Source organism: Cherax quadricarinatus, unplaced genomic scaffold, assembly GCF_038502225.1.
Source record: "Cherax quadricarinatus isolate ZL_2023a unplaced genomic scaffold, ASM3850222v1 Contig17, whole genome shotgun sequence".
In the NCBI taxonomy this organism is placed as follows: Eukaryota; Metazoa; Arthropoda; class Malacostraca; order Decapoda; family Parastacidae; genus Cherax; species Cherax quadricarinatus.
In genome coordinates, this window is record NW_027195043.1 from 532515 (window position 1) to 555623 (window position 23109).

Sequence of the window (23109 nt, forward strand, 5' to 3'; positions counted from 1 at the left end):
TACCCCTACCCCGCCTTCCTTCCACTACAGACTGATACACTCTTGAAGTCACTCTGTTTCGCTCCATTCTCTCTACATGTCCGAACCACCTCAACAACCCTTCCTCAGCCCTCTGGACAACAGTTTTGGTAATCCCGCACCTCCTCCTAACTTCCAAACTACGAATTCTCTGCATTATATTCACACCACACATTGCCCTCAGACATGACATCTCCACTGCCTGCAGTGGAGATGTCATGTCTGAGATATATATATATATATATATATATATATATATATATATATATATATATATATATATATATATATATATATATATATATATTATTATTTATTTATTATCACACTGGCCGATTCCCACCAAGGCAGGGTGGCCCGAAAAAGAAAAACTTTCACCATCATTCACTCCATCACTGTCTTGCCAGAAGGGTGCTTTACACTACAGTTTTTAAACTGCCACATTAACACCCCTCCTTCAGAGTGCAGGCACTGTACTTCCCATCTCCAGGACTCAAGTCCGGCCTGCCGGTTTCCCTGAATCCCTTCATAAATGTTACTTTGCTCACACTCCAACAGCACGTCAAGTATTAAAAACCATTTGTCTCCATTCACTCCTATCAAACACGCTCACGCATGCCTGCTGGAAGTCCAAGCCGCTCGCACACAAAACCTCCTTTACCCCCTCCCTCCAACCCTTCCTAGGCCGACCCCTACCCCGCCTTCCTTCCACTACAGACTGATACACTCTTGAAGTCATTCTGTTTCGCTCCATTCTCTCTACATGTCCGAACCACCTCAACAACCCTTCCTCAGCCCTCTGGACAACAGTTTTGGTAATCCCGCACCTCCTCCTAACTTCCAAACTACGAATTCTCTGCATTATATTCACACCACACATTGCCCTCAGACATGACATCTCCACTGCCTCCAGCCTTCTCCTCGCTGCAACATTCATCACCCATGCTTCACACCCATATAAGAGCGTTGGTAAAACTATACTTTCATACATTCCCCTCTTTGCCTCCAAGGACAAAGTTCTTTGTCTCCACAGACTCCTAAGTGCACCACTCACTCTTTTTCCCTCATCAATTCTATGATTCACCTCATCTTTCATAGACCCATCCGCTGACACGTCCACTCCCAAATATCTGAATACGTTCACCTCCTCCATACTCTCTCCCTCCAATCTGATATTCAATCTTTCATCACCTAATCTTTTTGTTATCCTCATAACCTTACTCTTTCCTGTATTCACCTTTAATTTTCTTCTTTTGCACACCCTACCAAATTCATCCACCAATCTCTGCAGCTTCTCTTCAGAATCTCCCAAGAGCACAGTGTCATCAGCAAAGAGCAGCTGTGACAACTCCCACTTTGTGTGTGATTCTTTATCTTTTAACTCCACGCCTCTTGCCAAGACCCTCGCATTTACTTCTCTTACAACCCCATCTATAAATATATTAAACAACCACGGTGACATCACACATCCTTGTCTAAGGCCTACTTTTACTGGGAAAAAATTTCCCTCTTTCCTACATACTCTAACTTGAGCCTCGCTATCCTCGTAAAAACTCTTCACTGCTTTCAGTAACCTACCTCCTACACCATACACTTGCAACATCTGCCACATTGCCCCCCTATCCACCCTGTCATACGCCTTTTCCAAATCCATAAATGCCACAAAGACCTCTTTAGCCTTATCTAAATACTGTTCACTTATATGTTTCACTGTACACACCTGGTCCACACACCCCCTACCTTTCCTAAAGCCTCCTTGTTCATCTGCTATCCTATTCTCCGTCTTCCTCTTAATTCTTTCAATTATAACTCTACCATACACTTTACCAGGTACACTCAACAGACTTATCCCCCTATAATTTTTGCACTCTCTTTTATCCCCTTTGCCTTTATACAAAGGAACTATGCATGCTCTCTGCCAATCCCTAGGTACCTTACCCTCTTCCATACATTTATTAAATAATTGCACCAACCACTCCAAAACTATATCCCCACCTGCTTTTAACATTTCTATCTTTATCCCATCAATCCCGGCTGCCTTACCCCCTTTCATTTTACCTACTGCCTCACGAACTTCCCCCACACTCACAACTGGCTCTTCCTCACTCCTACAAGATGTTATTCCTCCTTGCCCTATACACGAAATCACAGCTTCCCTATCTTCATCAACATTTAACAATTCCTCAAAATATTCCCTCCATCTTCCCAATACCTCTAACTCTCCATTTAATAACTCTCCTCTCCTATTTTTAACTGACGAATCCATTTGTTCTCTAGGCTTCCTTAACTTGTTAATCTCACTCCAAAACTTTTCCTTATTTTCAACAAAATTTGTTGATAACATCTCACCCACTCTCTCACTTGCTCTCTTTTTACATTGCTTCACCACTCTCTTAACCTCTCTCTTTTTCTCCATATACTCTTCCCTCCTTGCATCACTTCTACTTTGTAAAAACTTCTCATATGCTAACTTTTTCTCCCTTACTACTCTCTTTACATCATCATTCCACCAATCGCTCCTCTTCCCTCCTGCACCCACTTTCCTGTAACCACAAACTTCTGCTGAACACTCTAACACTACATTTTTAAACCTACCCCATTTCTCTTCGACCCCATTGCCTATGCTCTCATTAGCCCATCTATCCTCCAATAGCTGTTTATATCTTACCCTAACTGCCTCCTCTTTTAGTTTATAAACCTTCACCTCTCTCTTCGCTGATGCTTCTATTCTCCTTGTATCCCATCTACCTTTTACTCTCAGTGTAGCTACAACTAGAAAGTGATCTGATATATCTGTGGCCCCTCTATAAACATGTACATCCTGAAGTCTACTCAACAGTCTTTTATCTACCAATACATAATCCAACAAACTACTGTCATTTCGCCCTACATCATATCGTGTATACTTATTTATCCTCTTTTTCTTAAAATATGTATTACCTATAACTAAACCCCTTTCTATACAAAGTTCAATCAAAGGGCTCCCATTATCATTTACACCTGGCACCCCAAACTTACCTACCACACCCTCTCTAAAAGTTTCTCCTACTTTAGCATTCAGGTCCCCTACCACAATTACTCTCTCACTTGGTTCAAAGGCTCCTATACATTCACTTAACATCTCCCAAAATCTCTCTCTCTCCTCTGCATTCCTCTCTTCTCCAGGTGCATACACGCTTATTATGACCCACTTCTCGCATCCAACCTTTACTTTAATCCACATAATTCTCGAATTTACACATTCATATTCTCTTTTCTCCTTCCATAACTGATCATTTAACATTACTTCTACCCCTTCCTTTGCTCTAACTCTCTCAGATACTCCAGATTTAATCCCATTTATTTCCCCCCACTGAAACTCTCCTACCCCCTTCAGCTTTGTTTCGCTTAGAGCCAGGACATCCAACTTCTTTTCATTCATAACATCAGCAATCATCTGTTTCTTGTCATCCGCACTACATCCACGCACATTTAAACAACCCAGTTTTATAAAGTTTTTCTTCTTCTCTTTTTTAGTAAATGTATACAGGAGAAGAGGTTACTAGCCCATTGCTCCCGGCATTTTAGTCACCTCATATGACACGCATGGCTTACAGAGGAAAGATTCTTTTCCACTTCCCCATGGACAATAGAAGAAATAAAGAAGAACAAGAGCTATTTAGAAAAAGGAGAAAAAAAACCTAGATGTATGTGAAGTGTGACCAAAGTGTAAGTAGGAGTAGCAAGATATCCCTGTTATCTAGCGTGTTTATGAGACAGAGAAAGAAACCAGCAATCCTACCATCATGCAAAACAGTTACAGGTTTCTGTTTCACAGTCATCTGGCGTGACGGTAGTACTTCCCTGGGTGGTTGCTGTCTACCAACCTACTACCTTATATATATATATATATATATATATATATATATATATATTATATATATATATATATATATATATATAGATATATATATATATATATATATATATATATATATATATATATATATATATATATATATATATATATATATATATACATACATATACAGATACGTGTGTATATTCTTTCGCGTAAATGAATGGTTCAGAGAATCGACAGGTTGATATATTAAACACATCTGCTACACTTGAGTATCTTTAATGAGGAAACGTTTCGCCACACAGTGATGGACTGACCACATCGACTAAAGGCTGAGGGACTGATTACCTCAAACTCTTCCTGTTGTTCACTATTTTCTTTTGTATGGACTGATAAAGCCACTGTGTGGCGAAACGTTTTCTCATTAAAGATTCCCACGTGTTGCACATGTGTCTAATTTATCATATTGTTTCGTAATGCTTAGACTAATTTCCATGGATTTCTTTGTATTAATAAATTTTCATTCGGCTTGTTCGTCAAAGCACGTTGCCGATGTGTTTTATACACACGCATAAACGCACACACACACACACACACACACAGTGCGCACAGTGCACACAACCGAGGAAGAAGTGAAGAGGCTTCTGAGTGAGCTAGATACCTCAAAGGCAATGGGGCCAGATAACATCTCCCCATGGGTATTGAGAGAGGGAGCAGAGGCGCTATGTGTACCCCTAACAACAATATTCAATACATCTATCGAAACAGGGAGATTGCCTGAGGCATGGAAGACAGCAAATGTAGTCCCAATCTTTAAAAAAGGAGACAGACATGAAGCGTTAAACTACAGACCAGTGTCACTGACATGTATAGTATGCAAAATCATGGAGAAGATTATCAGGAGAAGAGTGGTGGAACACCTAGAAAGGAATGATCTCATCAACAGCAGCCAGCATGGTTTCAGGGACGGGAAATCCTGTGTCACAAACCTACTGGAGTTCTATGACATGGTGACAGCAGTAAGACAAGAGAGAGAGGGGTGGGTGGATTGCATTTTCTTGGACTGCAAGAAGGCGTTTGACACAGTTCCCCACAAGAGATTGGTGCAAAAACTGGAGGACCAAGCAGGGATAACAGGGAAGGCACTACAATGGATCAGGGAATACTTGTCAGGAAGACAGCAGCGAGTCATGGTACGTGGCGAGGTGTCAGAGTGGGCACCTGTGACCAGCGGGGTCCCGCAGGGGTCAGTCCTAGGACCAGTGCTGTTTCTGGTATTTGTGAACGACATGACGGAAGGAATAGACTCTGAGGTGTCCCTGTTTGCAGATGACGTGAAGTTGATGAGAAGAATACACTCGATCGAAGACCAGGCAGAACTACAAAGGGATCTGGACAGGCTGCAGACCTGGTCCAGCAATTGGCTCCTGGAGTTCAATCCCACCAAGTGCAAAGTCATGAAGATTGGGGAAGGGCAAAGAAGGCCGCAGACGGAGTACAGTCTAGGGGGTCAGAGACTACAAACCTCACTCAAGGAAAAAGATCTTGGGGTGAGTATAACACCAGGCACATCTCCTGAAGCGCACATCAACCAAATAACTGCTGCAGCATATGGGCGCCTAGCAAACCTCAGAACAGCATTCCGACATCTTAATAAGGAATCGTTCAGGACCCTGTACACCATATACGTTAGGCCCATATTGGAGTATGCGGCACCAGTTTGGAACCCACACCTAGCCAAGCACGTAAAGAAACTAGAGAAAGTGCAAAGGTTTGCAACAAGACTAGTCCCAGAGCTAAGAGGTATGTCCTACGAGGAGAGGTTAAGGGAAATCAACCTGACGACACTGGAGGACAGGAGAGATAGGGGGGACATGATAACCACATACAAAATACTGAGGGGAATTGACAAGGTGGACAAAGACAGGATGTTCCAGAGTTTGGACACAGCAACAAGGGGACACAGTTGGAAGCTAAAGACACAGATGAATCACAGGGATGTTAGGAAGTATTTCTTCAGCCACAGAGTAGTCAGTAAGTGGAATAGTTTGGGAAGCGATGTAGTGGAGGCAGGATCCATACATAGCTTTAAGCAGAGGTATGATAAAGCTCACGGCTCGGGGAGAGTGACCTAGTAGCGATCAGTGAAGAGGCGGGGCCAGGAGCTCGGACTCGACCCCCGCAACCTCAACTAGGTGAGTACAACTAGGTGAGTACACACTCGTGGAGGAGTCACGCGGTTTGAGCTCGTGTTTTTGGTGGTAATTTCTGACTGTGCCGTAAGGAGTGTGGGATATAGGTGTGTGCACGCATAAGAGTGCATATAATCACTTAAGCCCCGAAAAAAGGAAATATAAGTGATCACAGAAAAGAAAACAAAGGAAATTAGTGGCTGAGTGTTATTGGGGGCCGTTGGAAGGGTGAACGGTTGTGTCAGGCCTAAATAGTGTTGCCATAATAACGCATTGGGGTATTTGAAGAATAAGTGCGACTCAAGACAAGGGAGATAAGAGATATGTATAGATGTGTCAGTAAATACAGTGAGTGAGTGAAAAAATTAGAAGAGGTAGAGACTACAGTGCATACAGGAAGTTAGTGGAAAAATTACCGAGAAGCATCAAACTTCTTCAACTTCTGGGAGACAGGACAGACCAGCAACGTTACTGCACTGCCAGCCGCAAGTAATATTCACCTAAATATTCACCTAGTTTGAGTTGCATGGGGTCAATAGTACCTGTCCCTAGCTGGAATTGGGGGTCACTCTCCTCGAGCTATCAGAATTAGAATAAGCAGCATTTACTGGTATTTAATAGAATTTAGAGGTAGCGGCATATAGGCGAAGCCTAGTGTATTTATTTTTGAACGTAATTTTAAACGCATAAGACAGTACAGTGGGAACCAAGAGATTGGGTACATATACAATACATATGTAGTACATACGTGGGAAATAAGGACTATTTACATAAACATATGCACACACACTTGGTTAGAACAACTCTGCTGTTAGGCAATTGAATAGCTGTAGCACACACACACACACACACACACACACACACACACACACACACACAAACACACATATATACAGGATTTCACACCTTCCTGTGAAGTGACACTATAACCCTTCCTTTCCCCCCCATCTCTCTCCCTCCTCTATCTCTCTCTCTTCCTCTCTCTCTTTTTTTTTTTTTTTTTTTTTTTTTTTTTTTACACAGGGTTTGACAAGGTTAAGGATCCCTAGCTTTATTGACATCTCTGTCTCTCTCTCTCCCTTTCTCTCATCCTCTCTCTTCCTCTCTCTCTTCCTCTCACTTTCTCTCTCTTCCTCTCTCTCTCTCTCCCTCTCCCTCTCTCTCTTCCTCTTCTTTTTTCTCTCTCTCTCCTCCCTTGTCACTCCCCCCTCTCTCTTACCTTTTCCCTCTCTCTCACTTTCTCCCCCTTTTTACCCTTCTTTTCCCCTCCTTCTAGGCTCCCCTTCTCTCTCTCCCTTTCTCCCCCCCTTTTTTTTTTTTCCTCTCTCTCTCTCTTTCACTAAAAAAAAAAAATGGTTGGGACTCGCAGGAATCAGGGATCAGATGACAATGGTACTGGTAGGGAGGAATGGATGGAGGAACAGTGGAAAAGGATAGAGCAAGAATGGGAGAGAAAATTAGGAGAGCTTTCTGAAAAAATGGAGAAAGAGCTCTCTGTGAAATGGGAAAAGAGGTTGGAGAAGGAGACGAAGAATTGGGAGGCACAAGTCGAAACTGCAGTAGCCAGGGTAAAGGTTCTAGAATTTGAGGTAAATAGGCTGAAGCAAGTCTCAGGGGTAGTAACCAGAGAAGACATACCATACGAAGCTGAGAGGCTGAACACGAAGGAAGCAGATTTGAATTATGCTAGGGTCATATCAGCCTGCAAAGAAGGGCCAGGGAGTGAAAGGGAAGAGCAGATGAGTGCAGATGGAGAGGGAGATAGGTTGAATGCTGAGGCACAACCATGATACCAAGAGCCAATGGAAAAATCAAGGGAGAAAATGACCACATACAGACAGGAACCAGAGTCACAGTGGGAGAGGCAATGGGAGGAGGAAAGGGCAAAATCAGTGATTATCCATGGGCTTCGGGAGAGAGAGGAAAGGATACACACTGAAAGACGGCAGGAAGAAAGAAAGGAGATTGAGAAAATCATCATGGAAATAGGGGGAGAAGACATGGATGAGATTGTAAATTTTCAGAGAATAGGGGGGTACTTGAAGGGGAGAAACCGACCGATCAAGCTGATTCTCAGGACAGAAGCAGTGCGGAACAGGATCCTCCAAGAGAAACCACGGTTGAAAAGCTCGGAAGAGTACAAGAAGGTGTTCCTAGACAGAGACAGAACACGAACAGAGAGACAGCAGCTGAGGGAGAGGACAAAAAAGCGAAAGGAGCTAGGAAAGGAGACAAGGATGGAACCAGCAGAGGTCAGTCAGAGCAGAACAGAGCAGCAAGGGCAAGCACACACACAACTATCCTCAGAACCCCACAACCTATCACACCATCCCAACACACAATGCAATCCATACCCACAGCTTCCACCCAACCCCCAACCATAGAATCCCACAGTATGCTACCAGGTCTCCCACCCCCACAGGCCCCCCAAACCACAGTGTTGGAAAGGAAACTGAAGGTATGGTACACAAACGCTGATGGAATAACAAACAAGTGGGAGGAGTGGCACGAAAGAGTCAAAGAGGCATCACCAGACATCATAGCGATCATAGAAACCAAGCTTACAGGTATGATAACAGATGCCATCTTTCCAGAGGGATACCAGATCCTGAGAAAAGACAGAAGGAACAGGGGGGGTGGAGGAGTGGCATTGCTGATCAAACACCGATGGAATTTTGATGAGCTGGAGAGAGGAGACAGCAGAGAAGAAAGTGATTACATAGCGGGAACGCTTCACTCTGGTGGTCCCAAGGTGATAATTGCAGTGATGTATAACCCACCACAGAACAGCAGGAGGCCAAGGCAAGAGTATGACGAGAGCGATAGAGCGATGGTTGACACACTGGCTGCAGTGGCCAGAAGAGCTCATGCATGCAGGGCAAAGCTACTGATCATGGGTGACTTTAACCACAAGGAGATCGACTGGGAGAACTTGGAGCCACATGGGGGCCAAGATACATGGAGGGCTAAGATGATGGAGGTGGTATTGGAAAACTTCATGTACCAACACGTAAGGGACACTACAAGAGAGAGAGGAGAGGATGAACCAGCAAGACTGGACTTAGTATTCACCTTGAGTAGTGCAGATATTGAGGACATCACATATGAAAGACCCCTTGGGGGCCAGCGATCATGTGGTTTTGAGCTTCGAATACACAGTAGAGCTACAAGTGGAGGGGGAAGCAGGAAGGCCAGGACAAATGAAACCAAACTACAGGAAAGGGGACTACACAGGAATGAGGAACTTCCTGAATGAGGTTCAGTGGGACAGAGAACTGGCAGGGAAGCCAGTTAATGAGATGATGGAATATGCAGCAACAATGTGCAAGGAGGCTGAGGAGAGGTTTATACCCAAGGGTAACAGGAATAATGAAAAAGCCAGGATGAGCCCATGGTTTACCCAAAGGTGCAGGGAGGCAAAAACCAAGTGTGCTAGGGAATGGAAGAAATATAGAAGGCAAAGGACCCAGGAGAATAAGGAGAGCAGTCGTAGAGCCAGAAACGAATATGCACAGATAAGAAGGGAGGCCCAGCGTCAATATGAAAACGACATAGCAGCAAAAGCCAAATCTGACCCAAAGCTGTTATACAGCCACATCAGGAAGAAAACAACCGTCAAGGACCAGGTAATCAGGCTAAGGAAGGAAGGAGGAGAGACAACAAGAAATGACCGTGAAGTATGTGAGGAACTCAACAAGAGATTCAAAGAAGTGTTCACAGAGGAGACAGAAGGGGCTCCAGAAAGACGGAGAGGTGGGGTACACCACCATGTGCTGGACACAGCACACACAACCGAGGAAGAAGTGAAGAGGCTTCTGAGTGAGCTAGATACCTCAAAGGCAATGGGGCCAGATAACATCTCTCCATGGGTCCTGAGAGAGGGAGCAGAGGCGCTATGTGTACCCCTAACAACAATATTCAATACATCTATCGAAACAGGGAGATTGCCTGAGGCATGGAAGACAGCAAATGTGGTCCCAGTCTTTAAAAAAGGAGACAGACATGAAGCACTAAACTACAGACCAGTGTCACTGACATGTATAGCATGCAAAATCATGGAAAAGATTGTCAGGAGAAGAATGGTGGAACATCTAGATAGGAATGATCTCATCACCAGCAGACAACATGGTTTCAGTATCGGGAAATCCTGTGTCACAAACCTACTGGAGTTCTATGACATGGTGACAACGGTAAGACAAGAGAGAGAGGGGTGGGTGGATTGCATTTTCTTGGACTGCAAGAAGGCGTTTGACACAGTACCACACAAGAGATTAGTGCAAAAACTGGAGGACCAAGCAGGGATAACAGGGAAGGCACTGCAATGGATCAGGGAATACTTGTCAGGAAGACAGCAGCGAGTAATGGTACGTGGCGAGGTGTCAGAGTGGGCACCTGTGACCAGCGGGGTCCCACAGGGGTCAGTCCTAGGACTGGTATTTGTGAACATGACGGAAGGAATAAACTCCGAGGTGTCCCTGTTTGCAGATGACGTGAAGTTGATGAGAAGAGTTCAGTCGATCGAAGACCAGGCAGAACTACAAAGGGATCTGGATAGGCTGCAGACCTGGTCCAGCAACTGGCTCCTGGAGTTCAATCCCACCAAGTGCAAAGTCATGAGGATTGGGGAAGGGCAAAGAAGACCGCAGACGGAGTACAGTCTAGGGGGCCAGAGACTACAAACATCACTCAAGGAAAAAGATCTTAGGGTGAGTATAACACCAGGCACATCTCCTGAAGCGCACATCAACCAAATAACTGCTGCAGCATATGGGCGACTGGCAAACCTCAGAACAGCATTCCGACATCTTAATAAGGAATCGTTCAGGACCCTGTACACCGTGTACGTTAGGCCCATATTGGTGTATGCAGCACCAGTTTGGAACCCACACCTAGCCAAGCACGTAAAGAAACTAGAGAAAGTGCAAAGGTTTGCAACAAGACTGGTCCCAGAGTTAAGAGGTATGTCCTATGAGGAGAGGTTAAGGGAAATCAACCTGACGACACTGGAGGACAGGAGAGATAGGGGGGACATGATAACGACTTACAAAATACTGAGAGGAATTTACAAGGTGGACAAAGACAGGATGTTCCAGAGACTGGACACATCAACACGGGGACACAGTTGGAAGCTGAAGACACAGATGAATCAAAGGGATGTTAGGAAGTATTTCTTCAGCCACAGAGTAGTCAGGAAGTGGAATAGTTTGGGAAGCGATGTAGTGGAGGCAGGATCCATACATAGCTTTAAGCAGAGGTACGATAAAGCTCATGGTTCAGGGAGAGTGACCTAGTAGCGACCAGTGAAGAGGCGGGGCCAGGAGCTTGGACTCAACCCCTGCAACCTCAACTAGGTGAGTACAACTAGGTGAGTACAGGATGTGGAATAGTCTAGCAAGTGACTTAGTGGAGGAAGGAACCTTACATAGCTTTAAGACGAGGTATGATACAGCTCAGGGAGCAGTGTGTGGACCTAGTAGCGATCAGTGAAGAGACGAGGCCAGGAGCTGAGTCTTGACCCCTGCAACCACAATTATTCGAGTACACACACACATACACACTAATAATAATAATAATAATAATAATAATAAAATCACAATCATTAAAATAACCAATGTGTAATACATAGTAAATTTCTAATTTTTTTCATTATTTCTCGTATGAATGAATTATTATTATTATTATTATAATCAAGGGGGAAGCGCTAAACCCGGAGAATTATACAGCGCCTGGGGGGGGGGGATGTGGAAGGCATTCAGGCTTAATTCGGGGAACTGGAGCACAGATCCAATTCCCTAAATCAAGAGCCCCTCACCAACATCAAGGAACCTTCCTTGAGGGGTCACATGAATGAAATCTCACGATATAAAAACAAGGAAGAATGTATATTTCGAGCTCCAGGTGAGGTCCTCTTCAGTTGAACGGGACCTCAAAGAGAAATGGAATTATACAGACTACCAATCTTCTTGATTTTTATCTAATGATCAATTTCCTCTCGTTTATCGGTGTTCATTTAGGTGTATAATAACACAGTTCTAATATCAGCATTTTTACGTAATAGATGGATCAGAATATTGGCAGTTGATAAATTGCATGTTATCAGCAGACATGTATTGAAAAGCTGGTTAGTAGCAGTAGCAGTAGCGATTTTTCCGGAGAAAAGCTGGTTAACTATCCGCTCTACATAAACACACTGTTCCAGCATTAGCAGGAGCACTGAAGCACCTACCCAAGCTGTAACAATAGCCCTGCAGCACCTACCCAAGCTATAACAATAGCCCTGCAGCACCTACCCAAGCTGTAACAATAGCCCTGCAGCACCTACCCAAGCTATAACAATAACCCTGAATCATCTGTCCAAGCAATAGCAATAGCTCTGAATCATCTGCCCAAGCTATAAAAATAGCCCTGCAGCACCTCAAGCAATAACAATAGCCCTGAAGCGCTTGCTGCAGTGAAGCAAACATATGGTGGAAAGAAGTGACCACTTACCTCAGCATTGAGAGGGATCATGGCGGGTGTTGTGGTCAAGGCCAACGTCGAGATGTTTGTGGGTGTCACCGGCTGCCATAATACTCCCAGAGAGTTGTTTGGGGTCGGATTCCTGGTGAAGTTGTAACATCTAAGTAACAATGGCGATCCTTATTTTAATAAAGTACGGTGTACAATTCATATAGGATTTATTCCTGTGATTTACAGACTGGGAAAAGGCCCTGATTATGAGCCTAACATATTACTGAAACTACAGTTTCCCGAGTTAAAGCCCGTCGTTTGGTGACTGTTTATATATATATATAAATATGTCGTGCGAATAGGTAAAATTGGTCATTTAGAAAGAACACGTTTAAAATTAAAGCCCTTTCTAAAATTTTCTCTTATACGTTTAAATATATTTTTTTTTCGTTTATGGTAATGTAAAAATAAATAATTTTGTACCAAAAGAACCTTAGAAAACTTACCTAACCTTATTACATCAAGCGCAATTTAATTTAACTTAATTCAATTAAATATATTTTAGATAAATTTCCAATAATTTAATAAACACAGTGAAATGCATGTTATTTGTTAGGTTCAGAATGATTTTTGCGAAATTATTGCATAAAATCAAAGAGCGTTGCTTTTAAGCCAAAAATCGCAAGTTTTACCTATTTGGCACGACATATATATATATAAAATATATATATATAATATATATATATATATATATAATATATATATATAATATATATATATATATAGAAATATATATATGTCGTGCCGAATATGTAAAACTGGTCAATTAGCAAGAACTCATTTAAAATTAAGTCCTTTCTAAAATTTTCTCTTACACGTTTAAAGATATATTTTTTTCATTAATGTTAATGTAAAAAATTTTAATTTTGCTCCAAAAGAATCTTAGAAAACTTACCTAACCTTATTATAACAACAACAATTTATTTGAGCCTAACCCAACTAAATATATTTTAGATTTGTTTACAATAATTTAATACTAAACAAACACAGTGAAACATATTTTTTTCGTTAGGTTCAGAATGATTTTGGCAAAGTTATTGCATACACAAATTTTCACTTGTCCTATATAGCAATATGAGCGTTGCTATTTAAGCCAAGATGGCAAGTTCTGCCTATTCGGCACGACATATATATATATATATTATATATATTATATATATATATATATATATATATATATATATATATATATATATATATATATATATATATATATATATATAAAGATCACAGTAAACAGGTGATATCACAATATGATAATCCCTATGGAAAAAATAATGAAATTATAATCGCATTCGTGATTTCTCACATTATCCAATATAATTTACTAGACTGATAAAAAAATAATTATTAAACTGCACCTATGCAGTAAAAGGTGAAACAAAATTGACATTTTTTTGTATAAACATGGTGCAGGGCTCACCCCATGGAGGCAAAGTTGGTCCAGAGTGAGACCATCAGTTCCCGCAGTTGAAGGTCTTCAGGTGTGTCTAAAGTGGGTAAGGAGGCTGCACCCTCAAACAGATATTGCAAGTCGTCTCCGTGGCTCACCCCTGCAACACGCTGCAACAGTTTACCTGCCGAGCTAAGATGCAATTGCCAAGTGGTAAGAAAGTCAGTGCTGGGAAGCTTTTACTGGTACAACGTTTGTCTTAAGGGTAAACACTATAATTTACTTGATAAGGTCTCCAGTAAAGGCTTCCTTGCAGTTCACGTAAACTTACAGGTAATGAACGAAGTGATTGAGACAATTTAACTGACAACTGTGTGTGGAGACACCAAGTACAAAACGAGCTTTAATTTCACGAAACATTTTGCTCAGGACTGAGCTTTATCAGGTTATTATAAAGCTCAGTCTTGAGCCAGGTGTTATCTGAGCTTTATCAGGTTATTATAAAGCTCGGTCTTGAGCCAGGTGTTATCTGAGCTTTATCAGGTTATTATAAAGCTCAGTCTTGAGCCAGGTGTTATCTGAGCTTTATCAGGTTATTATAAAGCTCAGTCTTGAGCCAGGTGTTATCTGAGCTTTATCAGGTTATTATAAAGCTCGGTCTTGAGCCAGGTGTTATCTGAGCTTTATCAGGTTATTATAAAGCTCGGTCTTGAGCCAGGTGTTATCTGAGCTTTATCAGGTTATTATAAAGCTCAGTTTTGAGCCAGATGTTATCTGAGCTTCATCAGGTTATTTTATAAAGCCAGATGTTATCTGAGCTTTATCAGGTTATTATAAAGCTCAGTCCTGAGAGATATGTTATCTAAAATAAAATAACTCTGCGTTACGTATTTATAAGACCAAGTTACCTGATACAGATTTAATACTTATAAATCTGCCGTGACTGTCAGAGAAACACTAAGTAGAAAAAATCCAGCTTTTGCGGTAGATTTAAATCCTTTCTGTTACACAAGGGTCATTATGGATACATTTATCCATACATGTCATTTATCCATGTATACTCATTTTGAGTTAGCAAATCTTCTTAGATATAGTATGGAGTCTACTTGGGTACCAAACTAGAGCGTATGGAGTCTACTTGGGTACCAAACTAGAGCGTATGGAGTCTACTTGGGTACCAAACTAGAGCGTATGGAGTCTACTTGGGTACCAAACTAGAACGTATGGAGTCTACTTGGGTACCAAACTAGAGCGTATGGAGTCTACTTGGGTACCAAACTAGAGCGTATGGAGTCTACTTGGGTACCAAACTAGAGCGTATGGAGTCTACTTGGGTACCAAACTAGAGCGTATGGAGTCTACTTGGGTACCAAACTAGAGCGTATGGAGTCTACTTGGGTACCAAACTAGAGCGTATGGAGTCTACTTGGGTACCAAACTAGAGCGTATGGAGTCTACTTAAGTACCAAACTAGAGCGTATGGAGTCTACTTGGGTACCAAACTAGAGCGTATGGAGTCTACTTGGGTACCAAACTAGAGCGTATGGAGTCTACTTGGGTACCAAACTAGAGCGTATGGAGTCTACTTGGGTACCAAACTAGAGCGTATGGAGTCTACTTGGGTACCAAACTAGAGCGTATGGAGTCTACTTTGGTACCAAACTAGAGCGTATGGAGTCTACTTGGGTACCAAACTAGAGCGTATTGAGTCTACTTGGGTACCAAACTAGAGCGTATGGAGTCTACTTGGGTACCAAATTAGAGCGTATTGAGTCTACTTGGGTACCAAACTAGAGCGTATGGAGTCTACTTGGGTACCAAACTAGAGCGTATGGAGTCTACTTGGGTACCAAACTATAGTGTATGGAGTCTACTTGGGTACCAAACTAGAACGTATGGAGTCTACTTGGGTACCAAACTAGAACGTATGGAGTTTACTTGGGTACCAAACTAGAGCGTAAGGAGTCTACTTGGGTACAAAACTAGAGCGTATGGAGTCTACTTGGGTACCAAACTAGAGCGTATGGAGTCTACTTGGGTACCAAACTAGAGCGTATGGAGTCTACTTGGGTACCAAACTAGAGCGTATGGAGTCTACTTGGGTACCAAACTAGAGCGCATGGAGTCTACTTGGGTACCAAACTAGAGCGTATGGAGACTACTTTGGTACCAAACTAGAGCGTATGGAGTCTACTTAAGTACCAAACTAGAGCGTATGGAGTCTACTTGGGTACCAAACTAGAGCATATGGAGTCTACTTGGGTACCAAACTAGAGCTTATGGAGTCTACTTGGGTACCAAACTAGAGCGTATGGAGTCTACTTGGGTACCAAACTAGAGCGTATGGAGTCTACTTGGGTACCAAACTAGAGCGTATGGAGTCTACTTAAGTACCAAACTAGAGCGTATGGAGTCTACTTGGGTACCAAACTAGAGCGTATGGAGTCTACTTGGGTACCAAACTAGAGCGTATGGAGTCTACTTAAGTACCAAACTAGAGCGTATGGAGTCTACTTGGGTACCAAACTAGAGTGTATGGAGTCTACTTGGGTACCAAACTAGAGCTTATGGAGTCTACTTGGGTACCAAACTAGAGCGTATGGAGTCTACTTGGGTACCAAACTAGAGCGTATGGAGTCTACTTGGGTACCAAACTAGAGCGTATGGAGTCTACTTGGGTACCAAACTAGAGCGTATGGAGTCTACTTGGGTACCAAACTAGAGCGTATGGAGTCTACTTGGGTACCAAACTAGAGCGTATGGAGTCTACTTGGGTAACAAACTAGAGCGTATGGAGTTATACTTGGGTACCAAACTAGAGCGTATTGAGTCTACTTGGGTACCAAACTAGAGCGTATGGAGTCTACTTGGGTACCATACTAGAGCGTATGGAGTCTACTTGGGTACCAATCTATAGTGTATGGAGTCTACTTGGGTACCAAACTAGAACGTATGGAGTCTACTTGGGTACCAAACTAGAACGTATGGAGTTTACTTGGGTACCAAACTAGAGCGTAAGGAGTCTACTTGGGTACAAAACTAGAGCGTATGGAGTCTACTTGGGTACCAAACTAGAGCGTATGGAGTCTACTTGGGTACCAAACTAGAGCGTATGGAGTCTACTTGGGTACCAAACTAGAGCGTATGGAGTCTACTTGGGTACCAAACTAGAGCGTATGGAGTCTACTTGGGTACCAAACTAGAGCGTATGGAGACTACTTTGGTACCAAACTAGAGCGTATGGAGTCTACTTAAGTACCAAACTAGAGCGTATGGAGTCTACTTGGGTACCAAACTAGAGCATATGGAGTCTATTTGGGTACCAAACTAGAGCTTATGGAGTCTACTTGGGTACCAAACTAGAGCGTATGGAGTCTACTTGGGTACCAAACTAGAGCGTATGGAGTCTACTTGGGTACCAAACTAGAGCGTATGGAGTCTACTTAAGTACCAAACTAGAGCGTATGGAGTCTACTTGGGTACCAAACTAGAGCGTATGGAGTCTACTTGGGTACCAAACTAGAGCGTATGGAGTCTACTTAAGTACCAAACTAGAGCGTATGGAGTCTACTTGGGTACCAAACTAGAGTGTATGGAGTCTACTTGGGTACCAAACTAGAGCTTATGGAGTCTACTTGGGTACCAAACTAGAGCGTATGGAGTCTACTTGGGTACCAAACTAGAGCGTATGGAGTCTACTTGGGTACCAAACTAGAGCGTATGGAGTCTACTTGGGTACCAAACTAGAGCGTATGGAGTCTACTTGGGTACCAAACTAGAGCGTATGGAGTCTACTTGGGTACCAAACTAGAGCATATGGAGTCTACTTGGGCACCAAACTAGAGCGTATGGAGTCTACTTGGGTACCAAACTAGAGCGTATGGAGTCTACTTGGGTACCAAACTAGAGCAATAACATGCTGCTATTTTCACCTGCTATTTTTACCTGCTGTTTTTCCTTGCTATTTTTACCTGCTATTTTTATCTGCTATTTTCTCCTGCTATTTTCACCTGCTATTTTTACCTATTTTTACCTGCTATTTTCACCTGCTATTTTTACCTGCTATTTTCACCTGCTATTTTTACCTATTTTTACCTGCTATTTTCACCTGCTATTTTTACCTGCTATTTTCACCTGCTATTTTCACCTGCTATTTTCACCTGCTATTTTTACCTGCTATTTTCACCTGCTATTTTCACCTGCTATTTTCACCTGCTATTTTCACCTGCTATTTTCACCTGCTATAGCTATACCATTTTCAACCTATGGTTTCCAGTGTCAAATAAATAGCGTATTAAGTGTTCTTAATTTTTCCATATGCAAAAAAAGTAAATATATGTGGGAAACAAAACCAACGGATACGACTTATAGTGATGTGCAGCCGAGTGGTAGAACGCTAGGCTCACAACTAAGGACCCTGGGTTCGATTCCCAAACAGGGAGGACAAGGCATATAGGCGACTCTCCTTTCACCTTATACCAGTATAGAGGTAACTAGATGTTAGTAGGATTAGAGCAGGATTAAAGTCTTAATAGGCTCGGTGTGCACTCAAGATCTTAGATTCCAAGACAGACCTATAGATAAATATTTACTGTGCATACATTGCATTGTGCAGAACAGCCACTATGAAAAAATAGTGAAATTCCAAGCGCTTTCGTGACTTATCACATTATCAAGGAACTATGATAGTTTCTTGATAATGTGAGAAGTCACGAAAGCGCTTGGAATTTCATTATTCTTTCACAGTGGTTTATTCTGCATATTGTGATATCACCTGTTTACTGTGATCTTATTGCAACATCGCATTGCATGTAGTGCATATAATTTAACCAATTTGTACGGCTTAATTCACGAGTTTTGTTTGATCTTATTTCGACTCGAGGCATTGTCGTTGTCTGAATATTTTCTCGTATGATCTGAGCACTGCGGCCATTATGACTGATAGACAGTCCTGTGGTTAGTAATAAATCCTGAATTACCTACAATATGTTAGGAAAAAGAACACACTGCAACTAAGGTGACACTGCGGCAACGTTTCGCTCTCCAGGAGCTTTAACGTGTGTCCTACCTAAGTATCCGGTGGTCATATACGATAAATAGAAATGGGCTTAAGTGAATTTGGGAATTTTTTTTAAGGCGGTATGGAGATGATTTTGACTGGTTTCGGCTATAACTGGACTAACGTAGTTCTCAAAGTGGCAGAAATAATCGTTTCTTAGCAATTTTCTTAATGAGAGGCTACCTTCCCAGTCTGTTTTATGGATTTTAGAAAGATCTTACATATTAAATTTAACCAAGGGGAAAAACATACATTGATCTGTGATGGTAGTGTTGTAAGCGTCAGTGAGGCTGTACTGGCCACGGTGTTGAAGCACGTAAGCGAATACCAGGTTTCCCAGAGCAATACTCTGGGAGTGTAGGCGAGTTGTCTCGTGGTGAGGCACGTTAAAACCCCGGTCACCAAACAGCTGCACAGGTCACAACATGTGAATACAAGTATTGAGCACTGCAGAACATATAAGAATTAAGCACTGCAAAATATATAAGAATTAAGCACTGCAAAATGTATAAGAATTGAGCACTGCAAAATATATAATAATTGAGCACTGCAGAACATATAATTGAGCACTGCAGAACATATAATTGAGCACTGCAGAACATATAATTGAACATAAGAACATAAGAACATAAGAAAGGAGGAACACTGCAGCAGGCCTGTTGGCCCATACTAGGCAGGTCCTTTACAATTCATCCCACTAACAAACATTTGACCAACCCAGTTTTCAATGCCACCCAAGAAACAAGCTCCGATGTGCAAGTCCCACTCAAATCCAACCCCTCCCACTCATGTATTTATCCAACCTAAATTTGAAATTACTCAAAGTCCTAGCCTCAATAACCCAACTAGGTAGACTGTTCCACTCATCAACTACCCTATTTCCAAACCAATACTTTCCTATGTCCTTTCTACATCTAAACTTATCTAATTTAAATCCATTACTGCGGGTTCTCTCTTGGAGAGATATCCTCAAGACCTTATTAATATCCCCTTTATTAATACCTATCTTCCACTTATACACTACGATCAGGTCTCCCCTCATTCTTCGTCTAACAAGTGTATGTAACTTAAGAGTCTTCAATCTTTCTTCATAAGGAAGATTTCTAATGCTATGTATTAATTTAGTCATCCTACGCTGAATGTTTTCTAACGAATTTATGTCCATTCTGTAATATGGAGACCAGAATTGAGCTGCATAATCTAGGTGAGGCCTTACTAATGATGTATAAAGCTGCAGTATGACCTCTGGACTTCTGTTGCTTACACTTCTTGATATAAATCCCAGTAATCTGGTATAAATCCAAGTAATCTGATATAAATCTCAGTAATCTGCAGAACATATAATTGAGCACTGCAGAACATATAATTGAGCGCTGCAGAACATATAATTGAGCACTGCAGAGCATATAATTGAGCACTGCAGAGCATATAATTGAGCACTGTGAAGGCTTACTCAGCTTTGTAACAACTTCAGACAGTATTACCAAGGCTGGCTCCTCCTCAAGAAAAATAATGAATAGAAAAAGAACAAAAACTGACAAACATAAACAATTTATTATTTAGAAAATATAAAATATGAAACACTTAAATATGAAATATTGATCCTACATTAAAGAAAATGAAAAATGAAAAATATAAATGATAACTGAATTCAACGCTAATATAAATGTATATAAAACGTGGGTGTTGGTGACACTGCGTGTTGTTAAAATTGTAGCCGTAGCTGATGATGGGGGGGGGGTCGCAGGTGTTGATGACAACCCACCGGCTCGTTCTTCATAGATTTTCTAGCTTTCAATAATCCTTCCAGATGACAGGAAATCAGGTTTTCTCCACTGCAATGATGAGGGGTTATATCCTGCTACTTGCATACACAAACAGGTAAGTGGATCAAAATTTGGGACATCTCAGAACGTTAGTCCGTCTCCTTCAATTCTACTCGTTGATTGGCAGGTGACCCTCTCTGTCATCCAAGAGCAATGCTGGGAGCTGTGAGTCTAGTGATTACTGTTTGGACCGGAGCCCCACACGTCACCTTTCGGGGGAGGGGAAGGAGGGGAAGGGATAGCCGGAGCTAGACTGACCCTACCTTAACAAGCAGCCGGCAATCAAACTATCACTTTCGAGGTGGGGGGAGAAAGGCGGGAATAGCGGGAGCTAGACTTACCTTACATTAACAATTAGCCGGCAAGCAAACTATCACTTTTGGGGAGGGGATAAAAGGATGGGGATTAAACTATTGTTACTATATCGCTACTCCTATCTATTGAACTTTTCCCTCACACTCCCCCATACCAAGACTTATAGTCAAGGAGTATAAGAAGAATAGGCGAGGAAAAAGTTCTAACATGTGGAAGTCGCGTAAGGCAACAAATCTTCTACTGACTGTCACGACTTAACCAGTCAGAGAAATAATTGGATGAACCATTGATATACACAATATGGAACTTAAAAGCCTGGAGTGCCAATGTCCATCTCAAGAGGCGACTGTTGGTTCCCTTAAAAGTTTCAAGGTATATCAAAGGTTTGTGGTCCGTTTCTAAAATGAATTCTTTTCCCAGCAAATAAAATTTAAGTTTGGAGATACCCCACACAAGGGCCAAACATTCCTTTTCTATGGTGGAGTATCTCGTTTCTGCGGGAAGGAGTTTCCGGCTTAGGAAGCATACAGGGAAGGGAGTACCATCATGGTATTGTAGTAGCAATGCACCTAAGCCAGTATTGGAGGCATCAGTTCTCAAACAAAATGTTTTATTAATATCTGGAATCTTAAGTGTATAGGGTCTTTCGAGAAGATATTTTTAATCTCATTAAACTTTTCCCGAGCTACGTCGGAGAGTTCAAGAGGTTCCTTCACAGACTTTTTAAGGAAGTCGGATAAGATGCCTAAGATCAGTAAGGTTCGGGATAAACCGTGCATAAAAATTTACAGAACCAAGAAAGCTACGCATGAGCTTCTTGATTTTGGGGAATTTAAATTCTAATAAAGCTTTGATCTTACTGGGGAGAGGCTGCAGAGAGTTATTAGAAAGTATCAGTCCAAGATATCTAATCTTGTTATACCCAAGGAAGCATTTCTTCGGCTTGGCAGTGAGGCCATGTGAGCGTAACCTACGCAAAACTGATGTTAATGTTTGGATATGTTCGCCCCACGTGGATGTCATTACGTAAATGTTATCAAAATATACTGAAACATTTGGCATATTTCCCAAGACCTTTCTCATCAGTCTCACGTAGGTAGCACAGGCAGTTACCAAACCGAAGGGCATAATATTGCATCAGTCCTTGGTGTGTAGGAAAAGTGGTGTAGTGCTTAGAAGAAGGATCTAACATTACTTGATGATATGCCTGCGCAATATCAATCTCTGAAAAGAAGGAAGAGTCATAAAATTTGTGTAGATCGCTATCTATTAAGGGCATAGGCTCAGCATCCCACCGAGTTATAGCATTAAGGCCTCTGAAGTCAATAGCAAGTCTATATGAATTATCCTCCTTCTTAACCATGACTACTCGTGAGCAATATGAAGATACTGAAGGTTCAATGATCTTTAGTTTTAATAATTTGTCTACCTCTCGGTCAAATGCATCCCTAAGGTGAACTGGAACTGGGTATAATCTTCGTTTGACAGGATTGTCCGTCACTAAGTCAATCTTATGGACTACCGAGAAGGTAACAACTGGAATATCAGTAAAGACGTCTGAAAAGTTACTCACACATTGAAGTAGTTCATGTCTCTTATGGTCATCCAAAGATTCATTAATATTAATGTTTGTTGTGCCCGAGTGGTCAAGAGTCACCAAGTCATGTAGTTCTTCATCATAGTCTAAGTTAGAGGTGTCAATTACGCACACCTTACATTCTTCAGTTGTCGTATCAAGTTCGTGTGGAAAAACTAAGTCAAAGTTATTAAGGCAGTTAACCGAATTTCTTCGGTAATATTTCTTAAGGATGTTGATATGATAAAGCTTAGGTTTCCCCTTGACTTCTATGAGGTAGTCAACTTTCCCACAAATTTTTAATTCTTTATATGGACCTTTCCATGCTACTAATAATTTATTTGACTTGATAGGCAAAAGTACCAGAACTTCATCTCTT

General features: G+C 41.8%; 1 protein-coding gene across 1 annotated transcript in view; it reads right to left on the reverse strand.

The window, feature by feature from the left end:
* The window catches only part of LOC128704496 (venom carboxylesterase-6-like), an 81812-nt gene that overhangs the window by 31156 nt on the left and 27547 nt on the right, over nt 1-23109 (reverse strand). The window contains exons 8-10 of the mRNA XM_070079794.1: nt 19266-19422; nt 13985-14114; nt 12541-12652 (exon numbers count right to left, since the gene is read on the reverse strand). Of these exons, the coding sequence (XP_069935895.1) occupies nt 12541-12652; nt 13985-14114; nt 19266-19422 (399 nt within the window). The remainder of the gene's footprint in view (nt 1-12540; nt 12653-13984; nt 14115-19265; nt 19423-23109) is intronic.